At 35.2% G+C, this 12,653-nt stretch overlaps 2 protein-coding genes across 2 annotated transcripts in view; both read left to right on the top strand.

Moving 5' to 3' along the window:
- LOC136041864 (AP-1 complex subunit mu-1-like) overlaps window positions 1-12,653 on the top strand; it is a 381,890-nt gene that overhangs the window by 210,741 nt on the left and 158,496 nt on the right. The gene's annotated exons all lie outside the window — the stretch shown is intronic.
- LOC136041863 (collagen alpha-1(V) chain-like) overlaps window positions 1-12,653 on the top strand; it is a 209,722-nt gene that overhangs the window by 186,378 nt on the left and 10,691 nt on the right. The window contains exons 27-29 of the mRNA XM_065726642.1: window positions 1,455-1,670; window positions 7,629-7,855; window positions 11,092-11,273. Coding sequence (XP_065582714.1) covers window positions 1,455-1,670; window positions 7,629-7,855; window positions 11,092-11,273 — 625 coding nt within the window. The remainder of the gene's footprint in view (window positions 1-1,454; window positions 1,671-7,628; window positions 7,856-11,091; window positions 11,274-12,653) is intronic.

Here is a 12,653-nt window from a genome sequence, read left to right on the forward strand (position 1 = left end):
TTGTCTTTAGCCTCGCTAATATCTAATAATTTCTCACAAGGTGTCCCTTCCGAGCTGAGAGTGCAGATTAAAACTTCAATCTTATTCCAATGTGAGGTATTGGATCTCATATCCACCTTCACGGAACAAATATCTGAGTCCAAGAGTTCTTCGACGATCTCTTCCATGACTTTTGACAAAAGGAAGTGAATCATTTCATTTCGGGGGGTGTCTTGTAGATGAATATTACAAAGTGAATTAAGTTAGTTAGCACATATTCCATTAGAAATTTCATTTCTGGCTTTCATCTTTTTGTGCTTCCTGTAAATGCTTAGCTTAAGTGACTCTATGAAGTGAGAAATCAATTGTTATGAAGTAAGAAAAACTATTATTGTTGATGAAATGACAATAATTCAACAAAACTGTATTATAACACAGAATAGTAGCTGAAAAAAATAAGAATTAAGTACGGTAGGAGTTAGTTAGTTAGGCATCAAGTGCTAGTATCATTTTCGTTGCTTTCCCTTGCTCCTCACTTTGTGTAACTCCCACCACCCAAGTGCTGGCATACCGTTTTATTACTGGATTCGTAGGGGAAAATATATGAAAAATATATCAAATATATAAAAAATATATTTAATAGGGTAGTAATGTAATATGTTTAGTATATAGGGTAATATAGGGTTTTTAATGTAATATATTTAGTAGGGGAAAATATATCAAATATATAAAAAATATATTTATCTTTGAACTATAACCAGAACTAGGTAGTAGCAAAATTGGATATTTTTTTCACTGAGATGTTTAAGATATGACAGTCGTCCCAGGGGGAAGAAAGACAACCCAGACTGTGGATGGCCGGAAGGAGTACCTTGTTTTAGGCTGAGACTACAACAAACAACTGATATGACTTATCAATGAAAACAGGGTTCATAAACACCATGAAATTTTCGCATATTCTCTTCAGAGGTCACTTTAGAGTTTTCATATGGATTTACTAGGATTCCACTGTTTTTTGGAGGGTGATCTTTCTTTGTCTATGTCTCGAAAAAACAACAACTTGTATGCGAAGTATTCTCTTTCGAGTTTTACAGTAAATAGTTTTTTTTTTTTATCAAATTCGTAAGAAAAAAATTTTGACAGGAAAAATTTTGAGGTTTTACATGTTTCTTTTCTGAAATCAACATCCAAATTTATTTGTTCTAAATGTAGACTGTTTTCTTTTTTTCTTTTTTATCTACCAGGGCAATGTCGATTTTCAAAGACAACCGTAATACAATCTGCTGTGTAGTTAGTTGAAGGCTTGTTCGAGAACGAAAAATAAGTTTCTTTTTGGACATAAACTAAGTATTCTTATTATCTTTTCATTCTAAGGGTTCCTCATTTTGAACAGGGCATAGTTTTACGTCAAAACTAGTGAGTTTAGTCAAGAATTATGACAATCTGAAATCTATATTAATTTTATAACATTTTAGGGTGATGTAGGGCCACCAGGAAAACCCGGGAAATCTGGAAACCCTGGTATTATCGGTGAAACTGGTCCGAAAGGTGAGAAAGGTATGCGCGGTCGAAGAGGTCCAAAAGGTCACAGAGGTGAACTTGGCGCTGCAGGAAGGAAAGGTGACGCTGGTGAAAAGGGAGAAAAAGGAGACAGGGGTATCGAAGGAGGACTAGGGCCAAAAGGCGAACCGGTAAGTGTTTCTTTCAGCATTGAATTAATATAAAGTTCCTCGCTTACAAAAACAAAGAAGAAATATGTAGAATTGGTGCACAAAATAAGAAAAAATCATATAATTGAGATTATAAGTATGAGGGCTCATTTAAAACAGGGCTAATTCTTATAATCCTTTTCAGCGCTTGAAAACAGACGAAACACAGCTTTTGGTGACCCTTCCATCCTTTTGCTTTAACATTTTCCACTTTATTTTTGCTATTTTATCATTTTATTATCATTTTTATCAATTATTTTTATCATTTTTAAGTAATTTAAGCATTTTTCTCCAAAGTCAATGTATATAAGAGTGTATTTTCTTCAAAAAAGGCCTACCAATGTTTCAAAGCCGATTTACTGTTTCTTGACAATTGATTTCAACATAAGTAAATATGAAAATGCTTTCAGGCAATACATGTAATAACGATAACAAACAAAAAAGTAATGGGGAATGTTAGAGTAATGGATCTTTAGAGTGATTACTTTAAATCACTTTTCAGTAGTTTTTTTTCGAAGAAAAGAAGAGCTAATTAAATCAAAGACGAACATAAATATAATCAAACAATACCTCAAGCTAAAAACGAACAACAATCAAGATAAACAATCAAATAATTATGTAGAATAAACAGAAATTACAAAGAATAATCAATCTACATTGAAAAAAAACTAAATTATCTCAAGCTGAAGTAAGACTTCAGCTTAAGGACAACAAGGACAACAACGCCCTCTTAAGGACAACAGTATCATTTGCTGTTTATTGCAAACAATTTCTATGTCGATCTGTATATTTTTATTTATATATTATCAACAACAAAAAGAGAAGAGTGGCCATAGTAACCAAGATTATTGGTGATCTTGGATTTGTAACCATTAAAAAAAATTGAAATGTATTTTATTTAAGTACAGCACAAATATTCTTTGGTTTTTAGAAGGCTTGAGAGGCATTAGCCCTGCTCTAGTTTGTGGTAGTTTCTGCTCGTTTTAAGCTTGGCTTTTTTTATTGTAATTTCTGTCCGTTTTCTGTGTCATTATCTTATTAATAACGATTTCTGTTTGTTTTTATATGACATAACTAGCTGTTGGGCTTCGCGCCACCCCAACACCAAGTTGGTGGTTAGAATATACAACATTCTTCGCTGTCCCATTGTCTGTGCATATAAATAGATTGTCAGGTTTACTGACTCTTGAACAGGCAACATATAATTGTCCATGGGAAAAACAATCCGCATTCAAATCTATACCTCATTATTCTAATGATGTGTCCCTGTGTCCCGGTCGTCATTTATATTTTCTGTGTCCCGGTCGTCATTTGTGTCCCGGTATCCCAGTTTGTAATTTCTCTTTGAGTGTCCCGGTCGTCATTTATATTCCCTGTGTCCCGGTCGTCATTTGTGTCCCGGTCTGTAATTTCTATTCGAACAATCCCTGTGTCCCGGTTGTCATTTATATATCCCGCCTGTGCCCCCAGCGTCCCGTTGTATTTGTGTCCCTGTGTCCCGGTCGTCATTTATATTCCCTGTGTCCCGGTCGTCATTTGTGTCCCGGTGTCCCGGTATGTAATTTCATCAGTTGACAAACATGATGTCAGTCGACAAACAACTTCATGACGCATACAGCTCAATCCTTATAATGACGTCAGTCGACAAACATGACGTCAGTCGACACACAGACATGACGTCACTCGACACACACACACAGACAACTTATTTATATATATATATATATATATATATATATATATATATATATATATATATATATATATATATATATATATATATATAGATTATTTCACTTTATTTCTGTCTCTCTAATCCAAGCTAAGAATGAAGTCAACCACACTTTTTCCCAGTATTTCTTGTTTTTGATTAGCTCCCCGGCCTCAATGGTCTAACTTAAAAATCTACTTGACGCCCTCGTCTAATATTCTCTATATATATATATATATATATGAGAGAGAGAGAGAGAGAGAGAGAGATATATATATATATATATATATATATATATATATATATATATATATATATATATATATATATATATATATATATATGTTTTTAACTACGTAAAACTTGCGAATATACAACATTCTTTGCTGTCCCATTGTCTGTGCATATAAATAGATTGTCAGGTTTACCGACTCTTGAACATGCAACATATAATGGTCCATGGGAAAACAATCCGTATTCAGATCTATACCTCGTGATTCTAATGATTGCCCTTGAGCTTTGTTGATGGTGATTGCTAATCGACCATTCCCTGTGTCGCCGTCGTCATTTATATATCCCCCTGTGCCCCCCGGCGTCCCCGTTGTAGTTGTGTCCCTGTGTCCCGGTCGTCATTTATATTCCCTGTGTCCCGGTCGTCATTTGTGTCCCGGTGTCCCAGTCTGTGATTTCTCTTTGAGTGTCCCGGGCGTCATTTATATTCCTTGTGTCCTGGTGTCCCGGTTGTCATTTGTGTCCCGGTGTCCCTTTTACCTTTTTTTTAGTTTTTTTAGTTTTTTTTTACTTATGTCCTGGTCGTCATTTATACTCCCTGTGTCCCGGTCGTCATTTGTGTCCCGGTGCTTTGTTGATGGTGATTGCTAATCGAACATTCCTTGTGTCCCGGTTGCTTTCTCTTTGAGTGTCCCGGTCGTCATTTATATTCCCTATGTGCCGGTGTCCCGGTCGTCATTTGTGTCCCGATGTCCCGGTCTGTAATTTCGTCAGTCGACACACAAACATGACGTCACTCGACAGACACACACACACACACACACAGACAACTTATTATATATATATATATATATATATATATATATATATATATATATATATATATATATATATATATATATATATACGCGCGGGGGAGGGGGCTTGGTGTGGCGCGAAGCGCCACACCGACAGCTAGTAAAACATAAAAATCTATAAATGACGTCATGTTCCCAACGTGAAACCAGGCTTGTGGCTAACAGAGATAGTAAAAAAAGAAGGCTTGTCGCTATATTACAAAAGTAATGCGTGTATAATTATAATAGCCTGCCGCGTGCCTTGCTGGGGCCCGCGGGGCCCCAGCACCTGGGCATTACCTACTACCTGTATCCCGGCGGCGAAGCCGCTGGGACCCAGGTAGTAGGTAATAAAAATATACGAATATAGAATTTCGTTACGTAAGCTAATTCATTAGTTAGGAATATTTATTACGAATAAAACGTCTATAAATAGAACTAAAAGTTGTGGTGCCCTTTTTAAGTAGCCAAAAAATTGTACGACATCTAGGCCCCCTTCCCTGCCCCTTTTTTTCTAAAAAATAATCCTATCAAAATTTTGAGAAAGCCATTTAGCCAAAAAAGGTAAAATTAATGTGCAAATTTCGATTCAAATTCAAAACGAGCAGAAACTAGACCTACGTTGCCTGAGCAAAGTGAAGTGTTGCGGCAACCTTAGTCCGGCTTCGCCGGCTAAAGTGTTGCGAGAACAACACTTTGGTTTTGTTTCTTTGCTATCAGTTAAACGCTGAAGTTTTCAGCCTTTCGAAGCTTTTAAAACGTTATGTTCAAAGAAGAACGCGATCAGTAATCACATGATCAAAGGCTTCTTCAGCGTTGAAAAAACAACAATAACAAAAGAATATCGAAAGAAGGGACTAAATTGACTTTACAGCCAGTTGAACTTTATCCTTTTCAATCGTAGACATCGTGACGGATCAAGACTTGGTACAATATGTTATATAATCTAGTTGGTATTATAAAGCTATCCGTAACTTTTCAGGATCAAAATGCCATAGATGATACTCTGTTAATTATTACGAAACTGCCTCGTTGTTTCACGTTATTGTTTGTACCCGTTGCGTAAACACTTAATTCTAGGAGTATGGTAGGCTACACCCACTAGCAAAAGTTACAAAACCCTCTTCGCTAAAGATGATTGTAGCCTAACAGACGATTATTACTTACAAGTCCCCTACATGTCTTACCACTGGCACCAACTCGGTCTTATCATCAAATACAGCAAAATTTAAACACAAATATACACCAATAGCAAAATTTCCAAACCCCTCATTGCCAAAGATGATTATGAGCTAACAGCCGACCTTTCCTTACAAGTCCCCTACATGTCTCACAATTGATATCGGCTTATTTTTGGTTTCACTGTGTACCCTGCTGCTGAAGTTGTCAACCCCTTGGAACTTTCAATTAGTATATCTCATGAAGGAATTTTTGTATCAAAAGATGGATGACTTCTACTTTGATCAGCTCATCAAGAGCTATCGATTGTCGTCGAAAAAAATTCTGTCTTAGTTCAAAAGTTGATTTTTTGCCGTAGGCCGACTTTCTAACGTTACCCCTTAGGAAGGAGCAAAGGATAAGCTCCAATTCCTTTAGCAATGACAGAAATTTTAAAGTTTAAGAGGTACATCTGATAACATTTCTCTACCTCAATCCCAAGTCCGAAAAAACAAATGATAAACCCAGCCAAAATCACGGCAGCACTTTTGGACCCGTGGGAGAATGCCGCTTTTTTGCTTCGGTAAATTTTTCTATTTATCACTCAAAGAAGATATATTGGCTGTGGGGCCAGGTAACTGCCGCATATATTTAACATTTATAGATTTTAGTCCATCTTCAATTTGAAAGTGATGGCTGCCTGCTTGCCTGCTAGAACGGAGCTTTCCACTCGAAAGCAGAAACATGGTTTGATGAAACGAAAGCTTGGCTGCACAACTTCAGATACTCCTCTCTGACATAGGCTACATAACTCTACTTCACTTCGCACACCATAGGCTCTGGCTCGTGGACAAGCAAAACCATCCCTTTTGGCCCCAGGCAAGAGTTCTGCGGGGCTTTCCAAAATGTAATGCCATATTCATCAATCCGGCCTGAGGTCCACACTTTCCGTAAAAATCACACAGGTTAGACCCTTACCGGCTTCCAGGAATAAGCTGACATCGGCGGGATAGGGAAAAAAACGGGACAAAACCAAAGTGTTGCTCTCGCAACACAATTAATATTAGCCGGGCTGACAACTCCCATGCCTTTTTTAAGACCAGAACATGATTTGCACTTCGCTGAAAAAAAATGTAAATGAATATGCATTGTCTGGTTAATATGAATATGCTTATTTTTATTCCTTGAAGTCTTAATAATAATAATAATTGATTTATTAAAATAAAAAAGTGAAAATATCTAATATTTACCATTTTTCTTTGTTTTGAAAAAGATTGCTGTTATTGGTCTTAAACAGTCAAAACTTTAAATAATTCTTGATAGAAATTAAAGGAAAATATGCATTCTATAAAATATGATAGAAATGTGAAGAGCAAGAGAATCTTCAAACCTTCCTTTAATATTTTAACGATAGAGAAATCCATTTAAATCTATATGGCTTATGGCTTAAACTATTTAAAAAGAAAAATCGGTTCTTTTTCTGCTTTCTTTTCTCGTTGTCTGAGCTAAGGGAAAAAATAGTATTATAATTAATCATAGAAAGGAAAAGGAAAATTCTTATGACAACTCAACATAGAAAAAGATTTAAGTAAATGGGTTAAAATATAAGATATATTTTTAAAAGATTAAACCAGGGTACCTATCCAAAAACATAGTCCCGAAATTAAATCTTTAAGATACGGTCGCTTATTGTTTATCTATTCCTGTTTTCAAACCTTTTTTTTTAATTTCCACAGGAAAATCTTATTTCTTGGAAACATTATTATGTTGTTTTTTTCTTTTTTAGTTGAAAGGTGCAAATTCACAATTGCAAATTGAAAAATAAAACCATCTGATTAAGAATTAGCTTGTTAAAAATAAGTATTAAGATTTAATAAGCGACACAATAAGCAACAAAAGTAAATTTTGAAAATTTTGAGAAGTAAATTTTAATTAATTACAAAATTGTAAATGACCTACTTGTTAAAAAATTAATAAGCAATGCTTACTTTATGTATCCCTCAGGGACCACTAGGATACCCAGGACCTAAAGGAAATGACGGTCCTCCTGGATTGCCAGGTCTAGAAGGACCTACTGGTCCAAAGGGCTCAGAGGGTCAAACAGGACAACGTGGTGAACCTGGCCCTCAAGGTCTCCCGGGTCCTCCAGGACCACCTGGAGAGCTCCCATTAATACCTCCTGAAATTCTGTTTCAAAGAGATGGCGTAAGATCAAAGAGAGCTGCTTCTGAGTAAGTAGGAAATGTTTATCTTTTAGTTATATTGTTCTTTGCAAAGGGAATAATTGTTAAGAGATTCAAGGAAAAATTCAGATTGTTAGATAGTTTGTCAACAGCCATTAGTATTGTGTTAACTGTCCTGGTGAGCTGTTTATGTTAATAAGCTTTAGTTTAGCTTGAAAAAATAGGCAGAACCAGACAAAGACTGTTTTAAATACCGTACTTTTTTTTTTTTGTATTATTTGCAGACAGAAAACAGGGGTTTATGAGAGAAAAAGCCTGACCTTAGGCGTGAATTACTCTTCCCACACATATGATTTGGAGGGAATGATGAGGCTCATAGTATTACAGAGTGCCAATAGCTTTCTCGTAAGAGGGGATATTTTTCTGGGGTCGATATTCGAATGCTCATGGGGATTCCGTAGATGACTGCAAAAATTACAATCGTTTAGTATTTTCAATAATTTGACTAAGACTTGAAAGAAAGAACCGGAATTAAACTTTTGTATTTCGGGTAGGAGGGTTGAAGATTTATATTCATGAAATTTATTTTGTTTTGTGTATTTTTTTATACTGTATTATATCGCCCTTCTTGGCCTTGAGCAAACTGTTACTATTATTTGGCTATATAAGTACCCATAATAATTTATTATTACTGCTTTAATACGATGATTGGTCTATAACTTGGACATCTATAACTTACACAATAAATACAGTATTAATTAGCACTGGACATACGGTGCAGAAGAGGAAACATCATTTCTATAACTATATGGTTTCTTATAGGGCTGCCTAAAATGTTGACACTGATTCACAAAAATTAGCAAAAATCAGATATTAAATCTCTAACTAATGCAGATCTGAACTTTTTTTTTATAGTAACGGGCACCAAATTCAGCGAAAGTTAAAGTTGTTCAAAAATCCGCAAACCCTTAGCTAAAAAAATATGGAACCAGACCATTTCGGAAGACAGAGCATTCTAATGAAGGTGTAATAGTCCCCAAGGTTTTATCCAGGATTTTTGTTCGGGAGGGGGGAGTAGTTTTTCGGTGGTGGGGCGGTACCAAAAAAAAAATTTAAACGCAGCAAAAAGTCGTTTTTATGCATTTTTATTACTCTTTTACGAGTCAGACAAAACTTCAGAGACAGCGGGTTCAAAACAAGTAACCCCCTTCACTCTGGATACGGCCTTGATTGTCCCCATGATTTTTTTCTATTTTTCATTCAAAAGTTGAGGATTTTCGTTCGGGAGAGGGGGGGAATAAAATGACATTTTTATTCGCTGCTGGCCGTAGGGCCCGTGAAAAACAGGATGTGACGTCGTGATTCCAATGTAGTAAGTTCAAGTCTATCCAAACCTTTATCGTATGTAGTATAGGACGTCCCCAGTATAGTTTTTATTGCACTCTTTTGAAAGCTTTCAATTTTAGAACATTGGTTTTTGGTCAACCCAGGGTGCCAGACAGGGCAAGCATATTCAAGACAGGATCTTATATAAGAACAATAAATTATTTTAAGGTTCTGGATTGATATGGAGAACTGTTTGAGAAAGGAATAAGGTTTAAGGAGAAAACTACCAGATTTAAATAAGTGAGAATTGTGGGACTTCCATTTAAGGTCATTGTCCAACTGCACACCAAACAGTTTAACCATATTTAAATTTAGTATGCAAAGGTGATTATTGATAGGTGGTATATTTTTTTAAAAGGAGAATAGCATTAAACTGCTTTTGGGTATGCTTCGGTTGAGTCTAACATTGTCAAGATCTTTCTTTAAGTTGTTAATGAGTGAGTCAAGCTTAACGTCCGAAGTATTAGAGGTTGACAAAGGTTAAGTAATGTCAAATCATCCGCAAGTTTAAAAGCGTTGTCAAAACTTGGTAAAACACTTTAAAATGCTAAATGACCTAATTTAGTCCCTTGAGGTGTTCCACAGGAAATCGAGGTAGAACCTGATGACTCTCCGTTAGGGAGGACTACGCATTGCTCACGACCAGACAAAAAACTAGCTACCATACTTAAAACAAAATCTCTGGCACCTAAAGCCCTTGCATTATCAATAACTGTCTGATTATCCAAGTTGTCAAAGGCTTTGCTAATATCAGCAAAAACAGCCTCAACGTATGAACTGTTTAACTCAAGATGTTTGAAAACAGTGTCAAGTATATAAATTAAGCAATGTGTGATGCCATGATTCGGCGTAAAACCAAACTGATTTGGGTTGATTTTTTCTTGAATATCGTCAAAGAGGAAATTGTAAATAAAACTTTGAAAATTTTAGAGAAAATAGAGGTTTCCAATATTGGTCTTAAGTCAGAGGGCACTTTCGGGGTCTTATTTTTCAGTATAGGTGATATAATAGCTCGTTTAAAACACACGGAAAAACACCATCTACAAAACATTGGTTAAAAATTGCAGTTATGGGTACATTTAAATACTGGGGCACATTTCACAATCAATTTTGTAGGGATATCGCTTGGGTATGTTGACTTATTTGTGTCAAGACTTTCGAGTTTAAGCTGGTTCTGATGTATTTCAATCACAAGAATGTCACTCACCGAATTGTTGACTGACATATTTCAGAGTGGTGGGTGAATTTTACAGATTGAAGCAAAATAATCGTTTATGATATCCGCACTCATTGGGTCACCGTTATTATCCAGTAAGAAAAACTTTGAAGAGAGCATTCCAATGAGATCATGGATACTTATGTGGAATTTCTTAAGGTTAGAATGCAGTAACTTATTGAGCACATGAGCACCATGCTCCTTTCTTGCTTTACGGATTTCACTAACAACAATGTTTCGAAGTTTTTGAGATTCTTGGAAAAATCCTTCCTTAAAGAGTTTATCAGGTTCATTTATTAGGCACAATTTTTTTTTATCCATGGTTTACAATTGGATTTGCGATTAACTTTTTTCACTGGAAAGGTGTCACAGTATAACTGGAAAAGTTCTGCTGAAAACTTAGAAGCAATTTCATCACCATTAGTAAGACATAGGATAGTGGTCGAAGACTTGGAGCTAAGTTTTACTTTGAAATGGGGGATCTTCTCGTCAATAATGGGTCTATATGAATAACTAATCAATGGTTTGGGGAGGAAGGATATTCTGTCAGTATAATGTTGCAGATATACCGTCAGCTTTTTCTTAAATCCACTACGCGGAGGGTAATGTTGTAAAAAAAAAATTCTAAGTATTTTATTTCTAATATTGTATTTCTTCTAATTGTATTTCAATTATTGAATAGGCGTAGGGTACCAGAAAGACAACTTGATAAAGAACAACTTGATGAAAAATTGGAAGAAGTTTATAAAGAGATATTTTCAATGAGGGGAAGTCTTGACAGAATGAAGAAGCCAACTGGAACAAAAGAAAATCCAGCAAGGTCTTGTAAGGATCTCTATTTTGGGCATCCGAAGCTGCCAGATGGTAAGTCAGAATGTTTTTATTCCAAAATAAGAGCTTCATCTAAGTATATTCGAGAAAAGTCTTCTATAACACCTTTCCAAGATTTTTCAGTGCTTTTCTCGTTATTTCAAACACTGCCTATTATTATTTCCCTTGTATATTACCTACTTGGTTTAGTGTTGTTGGTTGTATGGTCTTATTGGGTTGATTAATACCATTATTATTGACCTTCTTGACATGTGAGACCTTTAGAACTTGCTTTTAAAATCTATATTTTGGGAATTCTACTAAAAAATGACAGTTAGTTATTCTTAAAGAATAACAAAATAGAGTGTGTAATCCAAAACAGGCTTTTGTGAGGGGAGAGGAGGAATTCTATTTTTTGGGGGGAGGGAGAGTTTAATTGAGGCAGAGTGCGGAGATCTTGAATTAAAGAACCTTGAGGCTCAAACCGGACTAATAGAAACTTGTTTGTTTCGCTTGCTACGCTTGGGCCTTCAGCCATCATAATTTTGTTATCATGGCACTACATTTGTAATTTTTTTGTTGATTTTTTTCCCCTTCTGAATTATAGTTTATATTTTTTGGGCTTCTTGTAGCCAACATACCTTCTCATGGTTCCAAAATGATTCTACTTGAATTGTATTTTTCTAGCTTTATTAGCTTAAGCCCTTTAAAACTTAATGGTGCGAATGTTTTGAAAATCATGGTAATCAATGCTTCTTACATGTTTCATTAATAGTCTACTAATTGTAATATGAATGTTAAGCATTCTGAATGTTTCTTGGATAAGAAATTAGAAAAGTATTACTATTTTTCGAGGACTCAGAAAAACAGATTCATTTTCTTTATAATATCCGGTAAGGTCAGTCAAAGAATCATTAGCAGGTTCTTTTTGTTCTTTGTTTTTCTTCTTTTTTTTAGTCCAGGTTCGCTTTTTGTTCCTCCTGGATAACATTTTATCTACTGGGAACCCTGAAGTATCGTCAATTTTTTCCAGTATTCTGGAAGTGTCTTTATCTAAAAAGAAATCTGATAACACGTGGTCTGTGAAATTAAAATTTTGAATTAACAGCAGATTTACAAGTTGTGTTTTGCTAAAAAAAAAATAAATAAATGTTTGTGACTTTCTTCCAAACAAGAACATCCATAAATATGTATAAGATCGAGATATTGAATGCTTTCTCAACTTTCTAAATTAGAAGCAATATTATAGCAATGAAATATCCCTAGAATAAAGGAATATAACTTAATCTTATATGTAGGCCAAAGATGGCAAGTAATTTTAAGTACCAAGGACTTTAAAAATGAGATTCGATTGTTAAAATTGGTTACGTACATACCTACACAACCATATACGTCTGAAATAATTTTGAGAACTTAACTTTTATGAAAAGGACC

Source organism: Artemia franciscana, unplaced genomic scaffold, assembly GCF_032884065.1.
Source record: "Artemia franciscana unplaced genomic scaffold, ASM3288406v1 PGA_scaffold_47, whole genome shotgun sequence".
NCBI lineage: Eukaryota > Metazoa > Arthropoda > Branchiopoda > Anostraca > Artemiidae > Artemia > Artemia franciscana.